The 14022-nt window shown below is 40.4% G+C and overlaps 1 protein-coding gene across 2 annotated transcripts in view; it reads right to left on the minus strand.

Moving 5' to 3' along the window:
- Positions 1 to 2684: 2684 nt before the first annotated feature.
- The window catches only part of ANAPC1 (anaphase promoting complex subunit 1), a 97357-nt gene continuing 86019 nt past the window's right edge, over positions 2685 to 14022 (minus strand). For both annotated transcript variants that reach the window (XM_063443671.1, XM_063443670.1), the window contains exons 45-48: positions 7589 to 7684; positions 6498 to 6696; positions 3746 to 3880; positions 2685 to 3147 (exon numbers count right to left, since the gene is read on the minus strand). In XM_063443671.1, coding sequence (XP_063299741.1) covers positions 3032 to 3147; positions 3746 to 3880; positions 6498 to 6696; positions 7589 to 7684 — 546 coding nt within the window. In that variant the 3' untranslated portion in view covers positions 2685 to 3031. The remainder of the gene's footprint in view (positions 3148 to 3745; positions 3881 to 6497; positions 6697 to 7588; positions 7685 to 14022) is intronic.

The following is a 14022-nucleotide window of genomic DNA, read 5'->3' on the forward strand; positions in this document are numbered from 1 at the left end:
GTGGGAAAAGTATGTGAACTCTTGGATTTAATAACTGGTTGAACCCCTTTGGCAGCAATAACTTCAACCAAACGTTTCCTGTAGTTGCAGATCAGACGTGCACAACGGTCAGGAGTAATTCTTGACCATTCCTCTTTACATAACTGTTTCAGTTCAGCAATATTCTTGGGATGTCTGGTGTGAATCGCTTTCTTGAGGTCATGCCAAAGCATCTTGGTTGAGGTCAGGACTCTGACTGGGCCACTTCAGAAGGCGTATTTTCTTCTGTTTAAGCCATTCTGTTGTTGATTTACTTCTATGCTTTGGGTCATTGTCCTGTTGCAACACCCATCTTCTGTTGAGCTTCAGTTGGTAGACAGATGGCCTTAAGTTCTCCTGCAAAATGTCTTGATAAACTTGGGAATTCATTTTTCCTTCGATGATAGCAATCCGTCCAGGCCCTGACGCAGCAAAGCAGCCCCAAACCATGATGCCCCCACCACCATACTTCACAGTTGGGATGAGGTTTTGATGTTGGTGTGCTGTGCCTCTTTTTCGCCACACATAGTGTTGTGTGTTTCTTCCTAACAACTCAACTTTGGTTTCATCTGTCCACAGAATATTTTGCCAGTACTGCTGTGGAACATCCAGGTGCTCTTGTGCAAACTGTAAACGTGCAGCAATGTTTTGTTTGGACAGCAGTGGCTTCCTCTGTGGTATCCTCCCATGAAATCCATTCTTGTTTAGTGTTTTACGTATTGTAGATTCGCTAACAGGGATGTTAGCATTTGCCAGTGACTTTTGTAAGTCTTTAGCTGACACTCTAGGATTCTTCTTCACCTCATTGAGCAGTCTGCGCTGTGCTCTTGCAGTCATCTTTACAGGACGGCCACTCTTACGGAGAGTAGCAGCAGTGCTGAACTTTCTCCATTTATAGACAATTTGTCTTAGCGAGGACTGACGAACAGCAAGGCTTTTGGAGATACTTTTATAACCCTTTCCAGCTTTATGCAAGTCAACAATTCTTAATCGTAGGTCTTCTGAGAGCTCTTTTGTGCGAGGCATCATTCACATCAGGCAATGCTTCTTGTGAAAAGCAAACCCAGAACTGGTGTGTGTTTTTTATAGGGCAGGGCAGCTGTAACCAACACCTCCAATCTCATCTCATTGATTGGACTCCAGTTGGCTGACATCTCACTCCAATTAGCTCTTGGAGATGTCATTAGTCAAGGGGTTCACATACTTTTTCCACCTGCACTGTGAATGTTTACATGGTGTGTTCAATAAAAACATGGCAACATTCCATTCTTTGTGTGTTCTTAGTTTAAGCAGACTGTGATTGTCTATTGTTGTGACTTAGATTATGATCAGATCACATGTTATGACCAATTTGTGCAGAAATCCATATCATTCCATAGGGTTCACATACTTTTTCTTGCAACTGTATAAGACAAGTGGGTGGAAATCTAAATTTTACTTACTGTACATTTCAGTTCCCATAGTCCAAGCAGCAGTAATGATTAGTGATGACTGCTGCTTGCGCATATATCCTCTGCTATAGGCATGCAGTTAATACAAAGTTTGTTTGCTTTTTTGGCCTCAATTTAATTCTTTTGGATAAACGTTTCAAATTACCACAATCTGAAAAACTTGCATAAAAGAATGAATGACCTACGCGTTTCTAACTAGAAGTCTCCTTTAAAAGATCAACCATCTAACAGTAAACTGCAACTATGCACCATTGAAAAAAACTATAAAAGTCAACCAGATACATGGCTTACTAAGGAAAATCAACTAAAAAACAGAAACCACAAAAACCTCCACCCACTAGGTTGGTCACTTTTATTTTCTTCACATGGAAAGCATGTGAGTGCTAAATGCAATGCTTAATGGAAGTGATTCAGGGAGTAAGCAACAGTGACCTTTTTACACTACATTTTATATGGGTTTGCTGAAATGGCAATACAGTTTCCATAAGCTGCCCTTTCTCTGCAAACTGCTGGGTTTTGTTAATAAATTCTAAGGCCAGTATGGTCACAGCTTCCAACCTGCATTATATTTATTTCTACAATGTGAATGTACGAACACATATATCAATATACAAACCATGACTCCAAGACCGTAAGCTCGTTTGAGCTCGTTCATGTCAGCTTTATTTTATCTGTCAACTACTTGCGGTTCTAGATAAATACTCCATAACTGTAAAGTGCTTTGGAACATCTGGCACTACATAAATGATAAAATAAAAAAAATAAAAAGGTTTTGTCCAGTCACGTTGCTCAGTGTACAATGTATTTATTATTTATTCATGTTTTTCATTAGAAAGACATATCGTGTTCAGATGTCTTCAATACTTTTTTTTTATATTTTTGGTTTAGATGTAAACAGCTGTGGGTGGAATTTTCTTCTGTATCACTGAAAAAATGTAAAGCATAATGAAACCAATAACATTTGCAACAAAAAAAAAATGCAAATAATGGACTTTTAAAAAATATTTAATTTCTATTTTCTTTTTTAAACAAAACTGTATTTACAAGTGCTATTTTCTTTAGAGACATGCAATGCATTGCCTATAACAATGGAAATACACTCGGCTCACTTAAGACAAAGTAAGCTCATCTACATTTAACCTAGATTCACCAAATCGGTCAAAATTCACAGAATAAGAAAATATCTTAATCCTATAATCTTGGGAAACGCACCAATGATTGCGCCTCATCTCATTCGTTAGCCAAAAGGCAAAGAAGTTGTGGGCTACGAATGCTCTGTCTCTTGGGCCTTTGCTGTCCCAGGATTTCCCAGTTCCAAAATCTGTACCTAATTATGGCTCCATATCACTTTGTAAGTCCTTCTTGTAAACTTTATTCTCACTGATAATCCAGCGTTAAATTAAAGGGCTGAATAAGTAAAGTTATTTTCAATTAATAGGTATCACTTTATAAATCATACCAAAGGACATCCCATTGACTGAGACGAAGTACAGAAAGTCAGTATTCTAGAGAACTCCTCATACATACAAATCTTTTAGAACTTCTGATTGGCTCAAAGTTGGCTAAAGAACCAAGTACTGGGGGTTTCCAAGTAACAAGGGTGCAAGCCTCAGTAATGCTCTCACTGGCAATCCCATGGTTTTGAATTTCAACAGCAGGTCAGAAAAACAGTGGCTTCCTGTGAACAGAAGACGGAAAAATTTATTAAATACATTTTTTTTTTGCAGAAACAGATTTTAACAATAAAAAATCCAAGTGAGTGATCTTGTCTGCCCACTACCTATCACAATGCACGATGATTTCTAGATTTGGTTTCCTGTTCTGGATAGCAGTGTGCGCCATGTTTACTGTAACATTTAATGCACGCACATAGATCCCGGCACTTCAGCTATTGGAAACACAGCTATTGAATGCCAGTAGGACATGTTTGTTGTGCATGTGTTTTAATATTTTCTATTATTTTTTTTTTGTTTGTCACAAAGAAGGACATGGGAGCTCCAAATTTTGAAGATTTATTTCAGGCCTAGACAGACAGTAGGGTAATACATGTATTTACAGACCTGTGAAAGATAAAAAGAAAGCATTCTAATGTTAAATTTTAATTTATTTTATCTAGTTATTTGTTATACTCTATATTGACATCTTTTGCAAAATCCCCTGTAATTAATAAGTTTCCTGGAAGAGAAATCAAAAACTACTAATTGTTAATAAAAGCAATTAAGAACTAATATCTTAAATCACAGCATCAGACTACACACCAGACACATGTGAATTACCTTCCAGTGTAACTTGTGACAGCTCCTTTGGTGCTGGGACAGAGTGATAAACCAAGAAACATGCAAGCATGCTCGACTGAGAATCTTCTACATCCTGGCCAGCTAAATAAGAGTGCAGTGCCACATCACCACCAGCTGTCAAAACACAAATATATTGCAGAAAACATATTACTTTGCTCACTAGATTACAAGTCAAACTGTATTGTAAAAGTAATGTAAAAAACATATTACTAATGTGATTTCATTTTCAGGTTGGGAAGAAAATATGCTTTGATACAGCTTTCTGCTGAAGAATGAATTTTCTGAACATTTATTTGAACTTTTAGTTCACCAAGCTTAAAGAGACACTATAGTCACAAAACAACTTTAGTTTAATGAAGCAGATTTGGTGTATAGATCATGCCCCTGCAGTCTCACTGCTCAATTCTCTACCATAAGGAGTTTAATCACTTTGTTTATGCAGAGGCGCATGGGTATTAGGTCCCCCTATCGCATAACATCGGAGGAGGCAGAGCGCCGAGGGACATTGGCGCTGGAATCAGGCGAGTAAATAAAAGGTTTTTTTTGGGGGGTTTTTTTAACCCTTAATGCGTCAGGTAGAGGGGGCCAGGGGGCAATATAGTGTTATGAGTATAGATTTGTATTTTTAACACTAAAGTATGCCTGCGGTGAGACAGTTTTCGCGTGCAATATGGAGAATCACCACCTTTCGTATTCACTAAATGTCCTTTGTGTTTTATAGGGCTCTAAACTTCATATTACTCTCTAACCTCTATATTAATTAGTCAAGAAACTTATGTCTTGACCTATTTCCTTGATTTGAACATTATGACGATGAATAAAACATTTTTAAAAATTAAATAAAATACTACCTTATTTAACAGTTCTATCATTGTCGGGCTCCATTCAAAAGTATCAAAGATTCTCAAATCAATTCTAATGGACAACTAACGGTCTAGGATTTTATCAGTAATTCCTTTGAAAATAAAATGCTAAGCAGTAATTCCAAGTTAGTGTGTGGTCTCTTGGCAATGGTTTTCAAACATTTTGTACATAATGAGAAACAACGCAGTAAATTAAGTTCCTTTTTCAGAAACAAGAGATTGCAATGTATATTTAACCAACTTTTTCCAATCCTTCTGTTACAAGTGTAAGTAATGTAGAGCAGCAAGTAAATGTATTTAAAGTGTATTTTTAATTTAGTGGTATTTATTCCATAGTGTACAAGACAAGCAATCTTTTGGTCCTATGGGCAAAATGACCAAATAATCACCTGATCGGAACACAGTCCACTTAAATGTAATCAAAAAATTTAAGTGGGCATACTAAAAATGTATTTAGCATCGAATTAAATTATTATGAAATCCCCTTCCATGTGATAATTGCTTGAGCAGTTACTATGCATTGCTACCGGCACCCTTTGAAGTCAGACGCTATTCAGGTGGACGAGTTGGACCTTTTGACAGCTTGGCCACTACGGAGTTCAGGGTTAAATCTATGGAAAGATTCTGAGTGCAGCTAAACCTGACAGAGGATATTGACAACTAGTTTGATGTAAAGTGCTTACTTAGTTTAACTTTATGTGAATGGAGACTGAAAGTGAGAGAGCCTTTAATGAAACTGAAAACAGTAAATTGTAGCAGTGTTGCTCCATGTTTTTAAAAACTAACTCTTAAATGCTGAAATTGTGATTTGAATGATGAATAGATGTAACAGAATCTTGGTGCATGATCCTGACTTTGGACAAAGATCTGAACCTGCTACTGCATCTGTCTATTATCTGTGCTCTGGAACCTCCAAGAGGTACTGCAGTAACAGGGTACCTCATTACTACTCAGCTCGTAGTCCGAGCTTCTGCAGTGATATTGCACAACCATCAGCCAACCTTGATGGGAGAAAGCAATGACATAGTAAGAACTTGTGTACTGGGCATGTACCAAACTAGATCCTGTGTGTGTACTAAAGGATAACCTAAGAAAGGGCTCTCTGTAATGGAGCCTCAATATGATGGTACCTTCAAATAGCTCTCCACCTGAGATAGCCACACTTTAAAACACAAGAAATCAAGAGATCAGTGATTTAAGGGTTATGCAGTAAAACTTCAGAAGGTACGCACAACTTTGCTGACCAGCGCCTGTGTTCAGGGCTGGGTAGCGCCATCTGTGGTTGCCTGCTAATATATTGGGGAGAGTGTCAGTGAGTCCCAAAAGGACCTGCAGGTAACGCATGTACTTTTTTCGGGCACACTGACCACGATTTCCTGATCTCAGAAACCTGAGATGGGGGGTAGCATTTTTACGAGTAAAAGTACAGAATTAACCCTCTCAGTACTGCCACTCCTAATATCCCTCTAAAAAAATGTACTCTTGCAAAACAATGTTAAATATCTGTGGTTCACAATTCTCTCAGCTCTCAGACTTAACTCTTTAAATGGCAACAAGTATTATCCTTTAAATCCCAATCTCCATTTCCTGATTCAGCGTCCATATAAAGTCAGCCTTTATGTGTACACAGATACTTCTGCTAATGTTAAGTTAATTAACTGTTCACGTATCTCACTTGTCCTTAGAGCTGGAGGGGAACCTTGGGTCTTCTAGTCTCTGGAGAAAAAGGCTAGACTGTGGGCATATTGCATGGTTCCATTACAGTCCCTCTAGTGACTTCTTTATGACCAGCAGGGTAAAAAATACTAATGTCACAAAGTTACAAACGTGGGAAATTACAGAACGTTATCCATCCAGATCATATTTACCTTGCAGCCACTGATCTAAAGTGTTGTCAATAGTACATTTCATAACAGGCAGGAACTCAGAGTTCATGAAAAGCCCTCGATTTGGATTCAATTTCATCCTTTCTTGGAGGCTCAAAGAGCTGAAGAACTCTAGAACCAGCCTGATTTGCCACAGCTCAAAGGTCTCACTTATCTCTTTCCTTTCTAATCTTCTCACAGCCTGAGAAAACAGTGCAATGCATGGGTAATGACATTGGCCAACATTTACATAATAAATTACAGCTGCTTTTCAGGACTACTTTTCAAAGTAGTTCCTACTTTGTCTTCTGTTTTAAAGAAAATAGATCAGAAATGAAGAAAAGAAGAACAGATTCTGAAAGAGGAAACAATAGGAGAAAAGTAAATTTAAGGCGACTTTAAGACACTTTTGAGCCACTTTAAGACACTTCCATGTTACACTCTTGCTCTGTGCATAGCTAGCACTCGATATGATCTCACACAACAAATAATTTGAGAGCCAACTCATTCTTGGTCACTCTGCTCTTCCTGTGATCTTCTCTTATCGTCTAATAACGCCCACACATCCACGTTTTCCTTGAATAACTTCAATACAGCTGACCCAGTTAAATCCTACTCTCTCTCATACTTCCTCCATGTCTATAATTAGTACTGCCATCTGCCCTGGGCATTGCATGATTTTTGTTTACCCGTCAACAGCTCTCCTGAATGTTAATGTTCTATAAATAATATCTGAAAGGCAAAAGTCTTGTTAACAAAACCAAGTGCTTTGCCTCTTTTAGAAAACTCGAACTGTTCGTGTCCTATAAAAGGTTCTGCTGCAGAAGTTTGATGTTGTTTGTTATAGTTGCAAACATTACGACAGATGGTAAAGGATATTTTCCTGTTCCACGGGTGAGAGCAGAGCCATATAAATGGGAGGACTGACAAATGTTTTGCATTCATTTCCAGAGAGGTACTTATACAAATTTTCTTTTGTCATTAGATCTGGAAGCAAAGCTTTTACCAGTCATCCAATTATTCTACTTAGAGGGAGACCGCGACCAGCACAGTCTGTTGACACGAAGTTGCTGAGGAGATATAATGCTATTTACCTGGTCAATTGCAATATACGCAGACAGCATCTCTGGGTTTTCCTGTGTTACACACTCATACAGAATGGAAGAGAATAAATCCAGGATTTCTTGTTTCTGAAAGCAACATTTAAATCTTTAGAAAAAAAAATGTATTTTATGTGTTTTGCAAGGTAAAGTGTAAAAGCATTTGATAACCACGAAGGTGGAGAAATACAAAATGAAACATCTGAAATGTTTCCCTAAATGCAGGGAGTGTACTAAACACCAAACTAGAATCAAAATTGTAAAACGTACATGGTTATTCACTAAAGTAAGAATTAAAACTGAATACAAAATGTAAGGTCCCTTTTTCTTCTATATATTTTTGCTTTTATTTAAAACGTTGTCCCTTTTTCTATTTTTCTCCTTGCTGTTTTTATTTAAAACCTTTACCCTCTTGCTGTTTATATTCCCCTCCTTGTGGGTGCTGCTGCTGAGCTAATTAGGGGATTACCCCTTAATTTCCACCTGTGTGGGATTTTTATTGCCAATATAAACCCACTACTGACTCACAGAGCTTGCTCACTGGAGTTTGCTTGAAAGTAGGCTATTTAAAGTAGTCTCTTTTAAGTAGGGAGTTGAAACAACAGGAGTTAAAATTATAAGTGAGTTTAAACCAAGAGGGTAAATATTGTTTTGCTCACTTGTGTTTTTGGTAACTGGGGATGAGTGCTAGCAAGATTTACTCAGTGCCCATCCTGCTGCATGTATGCATGCCTGGATGAATCTGACCAGGGTCTATACCTCGGTGGTGGGTGTGAGCGAGTGGCTTTTCTGGAAGCTCAGATTGGAGATCTGGAGAGGCGAAATGCAACACTGAGGGGTCTGCTGCACTGAGCAGAGTTTATTGGGGGCAGTTAGTGGAGTGGGAAGAGATGAGACTGTTGGTGAGCAAGCACATAGCTGGGTAACAGCGGGGCGAGGAAGCGGGGGGGGGGGGGGGGGGGGAGGAAGAGGAAAGGTTTAGCTAGTCCTGATCTAGTGCAGCCTAACAGATTTGCCCATTTGAGTGGAGATGTTGGGAGCATCAGCTCAGGAGTAGCTGTATTGCAGGAAGCTGTTTCTTCTAACAGCCCCTCTAGTACGGGTGGGGTTGAGAGTGTAAGGAAGTCTAGACAGGTTGTGGTGGTAGGGGACTCTATTATTAAGAGAGTAGATAGGGTAATCTGCCACTCTGATCGTCTCAACCGCACAGTTTGCTGTCTCCCGGGTGCTCGGGTCCGGCATGTTGCCGACAGAGTGGAGGGATTATTGGGAGGGGCTGGGGATGATCCAGCTGTCATGGTCCATATTGGTACCAATGACAAAGACAGAGGAAAATGGAGGGTCCTAAAGAGTGAGTTCAGGGATCTAGGAAGTAAGCTAAAGAAAAGGACCTCCAAGGTAATATTTTCAGAAATATTACCTGTGCCGCGCGCTACAGCAGAAAGGCAGCGGGAGATTAGAGAGGTCAATGAGTGGCTGTAGTCTTGGTGGCGGAAAGAGGGTTTGGGGATTTTAGAGCACTGGGCCGATTTTGCGCTTGGGTACAACCTGTATAGCCGTGATGGATTGCACCTAAACGGAAGAGGGTCTGCTGTGCTGGGGGATAGGATGGCTAGAAGGTTGGAGGAGATTTTAAACTAGTAGTAGTGGGGAGGGTTAAAGCAATCTAGAAAATGGAGATAGGATAGAAAGGAGATTGGCTTTAGCTCAGTACAAGGGGGTGGAGATGGGGGGAGGGGGAAGCTCAGAACAGAGGAGGTATGTAATATTGATAATTCACAAAAAGTACAGATGACCCATGATAATATTAAATGTATGCTTACTAATGCAAGGAGCCTATATAACAAAATGGGAGAACTAGAGGCAGTAGCATACACTAAACAATACGATATAATAGGCATAACAGAAACAGGGTGGGACGAGACACATGACTGGGCAGTTAACTTAAATGGGTACACGTTATTTAGGAAGGATAGGAAAAACAAGAAGGGTGGTGGGGTATGTTTGTATGTCAACCATGAGTTGACCATGGGGCAAATGAAGGGAAATCAATTATTGGTTGGGATATGTTATAAAACACCTAATGTAAATATGAATGAGGAAGGACAGCTGCTTGAGCAAATTGAGAAAGCTGCAAATCTGGGTAACACGTTCATTATTGGAGATTTTTTTTTTTTTTTACATTCTTTATTTATTGTGTGCAAGGAGATAACATTGTTTGATGCGCCACAACAGCTGCAGCAAACAGAGATATAACAAGATGTACAGAGTTATGGCATTCGCATGCGTTGCACATTTTGAAATTATATATCATGCAGACTAAAACAATATAACAAGTTTAGTGCCAATGAGTAAAACTTTTATAGCTATTCTATGCATGCTTAGTTGAGCAGTGGTTGTATGATTATTTAGTTACAGGCTTATGCAGAATAATATCAGATACAGGTTTCTCTAGCTGATTGAATTTAACCACCAGGGGGCAGTGGGTCGCTGGGTCAGCCGGCTATAGTATACACGTGTGCTCAGTCATTGTTAAGTCATTTCCAAATTTTTGCCGTGTGGCTCTGCAGGAACCAAATCAACCTTAATAAACTCAAAACAAAACAGAGTGACACAGAGTGACACTGAGAGTTACCATAAAGGGTATCTAGTGCTCTGCTAGGCTTCTAGCTATATATGAGTATCAGCCGCTTAACCCCCCCAAGGACACATGACGGAAATAGTCCGTCATGATTCCTTTTTATTTCAGATTTTGTGTCCCTAAGGGGTTAAGTACTCCTGCAGCAGTGCTGTAGTCAAATTCCTTGTGTTCCACGTTGATTGCTGAACAGCTGAGGTACTTGGACAGGAGTGTATTTGGACTTATATGTCTGCTGGTATCAGTCTCCGGTAGGAAATGAGGCTTGCGTCCCATGTCCGTTATTCCTCCATGTTTATACAGGGCAGAGTCTCAGTGTAGTCCCCACAGATCCATAAACCGCAATGGAAATGTTGCCTCAGGTAATACGATTATTAGCCATATTTGCTTGATGAATGTGCACCCTTCAGGGTTGTCTGATGGGCAGAGAGGGTTCTCCGCTAGCCGCTGTCAGTGTGTAGCTTTCCGGTCTGCCGCTGTTTCCAGACAGCACCCAGCCGTTGCTCTACTGTCGCTGCATCTGTGCTCCGGCTTATACTGGGCGCGGCGGCCATCTTGGGTTATTCCACGCGGTCCCTGAATGGTCTGTTCACCACACGGTTTGCCAAAAAGACTCACTGCCTTCCCGGTGGGGTCCGGGATAACCCCCCCGGCCCACAGGGGGGGAGAACGAGGCCATCAGCAGGCATGCGGGAGGACCCGCCAGACTAAGCGCGGGAGATCGGCCGCTTCTCCCGCCAAAGCCTCATGGCAGGCCGCAATCCTATCCGCCCAGCAGTCAGCTTTGCCGGTAGGGTGAGGGCAGACAGCCGCCCCAAGTGTTGTGGCTCTGGTCCCCATTGCCTTCTCATAGTTGCCGATTGTTTTTTAGGGGAGATAGAGTAGTTTTGGGATTATTAATGATCTTTCAATGTGGAGCCGAGGCACCCCACGTCCATCCAGCTCAGCGGGCAGGCCCCGCCCCCCCATTATTGGAGATTTTAATTACCCGGACATAAATTGGGATAGAGTGACTAGTACTTCCGCAAAGGGCATGAGGTTTTTGAATGTGTTAAATGACACCTTCATGTCACAACTGGTACAAGCACCAACTAGAGAGGCTGCATGTCTGGATCTCGTTATAACAAACAATGTTGATTTTTTTTGACCAACATTCAAGTAGGGGAGCATTTGGGAAATAGTAATCAAAATATGGTAATCATCTCGCCAATGAGTGGGCAGCCCCCCAGCGTGTTACCCTCATACTGGACAGCTCTGTACGCCGGAAGGGCATAGGCTGGAAGAGTTAATTTGACGGGACACTGTCATCGCTGGTAGCAACCCATAGCCCAGACACTCACCTCGTAGTATGTGTACCTATAGAATTGTAAACAACTTCACTCACCTAGCATTACCTGGATGTTATTAGCTTTACCTAGCATGTTTAGCCTGTGAATGGCCATCCACCCCACCATCTTATTATATCTTGCACCTACATATGTATGTGTTAGCCAGAGATTAGCCTGCACAGCCCCATTAGCGTTACCTATTTTAATTTCATATAACAGGCTTATACCTACACCATGGGACTGGCGAGCAAGAAATTTCACAGCCTACACCAAGCATGCATGACACATCACAATGCTCTTGAGGGCAGATATTAATAGGCTGTAGTATGCTTTATAATACAACTTAGTTTACAATCGACGGCCAAACATGCACAGTGCATATACTTTAACCATTACCGACACGCTGTTCATATAAGTTAGCACACACTGTGGTATATTTATCTCTTTCTTTGGCAACTCGTCATAAGCATATATTGTGCATCAACCTCCACTACAACCATTAAGCGAGTAACCCAATCTAACATGCACTATGTTAGTTTCCACTAACTCACTATAAGCACATACAGTGCATACACCTTGTATTACTATGACTACGCTCATGATATCGCCAACATACACAAAGTTATTCCTGTTTCTATTAATCTCAATGCATATCACCTTGCTGTATTTAGTTACTCCGTCAGACTACAAAGCATATCTTTATCAATCCTTACGTATTTTCATTCACTGACACGTCTTGATTTAACCTGTATTTTACTTAAACATTTGTGCACCGTATTTGTTATGCCTGGTTACAACCTGTTGACAAACGGTCTCATACAGCTATTGTGGCGTAACAGACCTAAATGTTAATTCATGCACGAACAAAAATAAAGAACAAAAAAAAAAGAAAATAGCCGAACTAAACAAATTCTCTATTATTATTGGCATTTATATAGCGCCAACATATTCTGTAGCGCTTTACAATATTATAAAAGGGGGAGATTTAACAATAAATAAGACAATTACAAAAAAACTTAAATTAACAATAGATTGACGAGGGACCTGCTCAAACGAGATTACAGTCTATAGGAGGTGGGGTATAAAACACAATAGGACAGGAAATCGCAATCAAACAAGGTGGGAGTGAAGCAGAGCTGGAGGAGAGAGTAGAGTGCTGCCCTTTAGGAGAGAGCAAGAGACAGGTATGTGAGGTCGAGGTTACTCTGGGATGCCATAAGCTTTCCAAGAGACATGGGTTTTAAGGCACTTTTTAAATAATTGAAGACTAGACTTTCCGTCTAACGTTAATAGGCAGGCTATTACATAGGAAGGGAGCCAACCGCGAGAAGTCCTGCAAGTGTGAGTTGGCCGTACAGGTGCAAGCAGCATACAGGAAAGGCAGAGCGGAGAGACCGAGAAGGGGCATACCAGCGGATCAGTGAAGAGCTATAGGAGGGGCTAGAATTAGTCAGAGCTTTATAGGTATGGATTAGTACCTTGAATTGACTCCTATATGATACAGGAAGCCAATGTAAGGACTGACAGAGGGGTGAGGTGTGAGAGGAGCGACAGAAGAGGAAAATCAGTCTAGCTGCAGCATTCATTACAGACTGTAGAAGGGCAATATGACTTGTGGGAAGACCTATTAGGAGAGAGTTACAATAATTCATGAGAGAGATTACTAGAGGATGAACAAGCTCCTTAGTAGCATCTTGCGTAAGAAAGGGGTGGATGCGGGCTATGTTTTTAAGGTGGAATCTACAGGATTTGGTAACAGACTGGATGTGAGACTCAAATGTGAGGCCAGAATCAAGTATAACGCCAAGACAGCTATGCTTTCAAATCATCTATTCTTGCCCTATATGTGAAGTTCCATTTGAATTCACTGTGCATTCTCACTTTAGTGAGCAATTCCATGTGTATTGAATCAAGCACTGAAATGCCTCCTGTCTTTCAATATCGTGACCTAAGTAAAGTTGAATTTGGGCCACTCATGTTATGTCCCTTTATATATGTTGCGGCTTTGATACCACTAAAACAAGTAAAGACTTACTGCAGGGATAAATTATATTGCCTTAAATTTTTCCAGGAGTTCTTAGACACCGCACAGTACTGTATTTGAATCTGTTATATCCACATATACTGGCAAATACACCTGTATAATCTGTTGTACAGTTATAGTAGCTTGGTTAGCATGTAAACCTAGTATTTCAGCTATCTGGCCAACGAGTGCAACCCACAGTGTGGCATAAATAATGCCAAATTATGTAAAACAACATCTAATAGATTTTTATTCATATACTTTAACATTCCATGTTGAAAGTGATCCAATTTTTTTGAATGAAAATACTCACACCTGACAGCGGCTCCTTACCAACAAGTAAACAGCATACAAACCCTCCCAGACAAGGAAGTGGATTCACCAATCCTCTAATTCTGGCCTATCAGAATACACTGATTCTGGTCTATGGAGTTTGATT

This window comes from Pelobates fuscus, chromosome 2 (genome assembly GCF_036172605.1).
Source record: "Pelobates fuscus isolate aPelFus1 chromosome 2, aPelFus1.pri, whole genome shotgun sequence".
Classification (NCBI taxonomy): domain Eukaryota; kingdom Metazoa; phylum Chordata; class Amphibia; order Anura; family Pelobatidae; genus Pelobates; species Pelobates fuscus.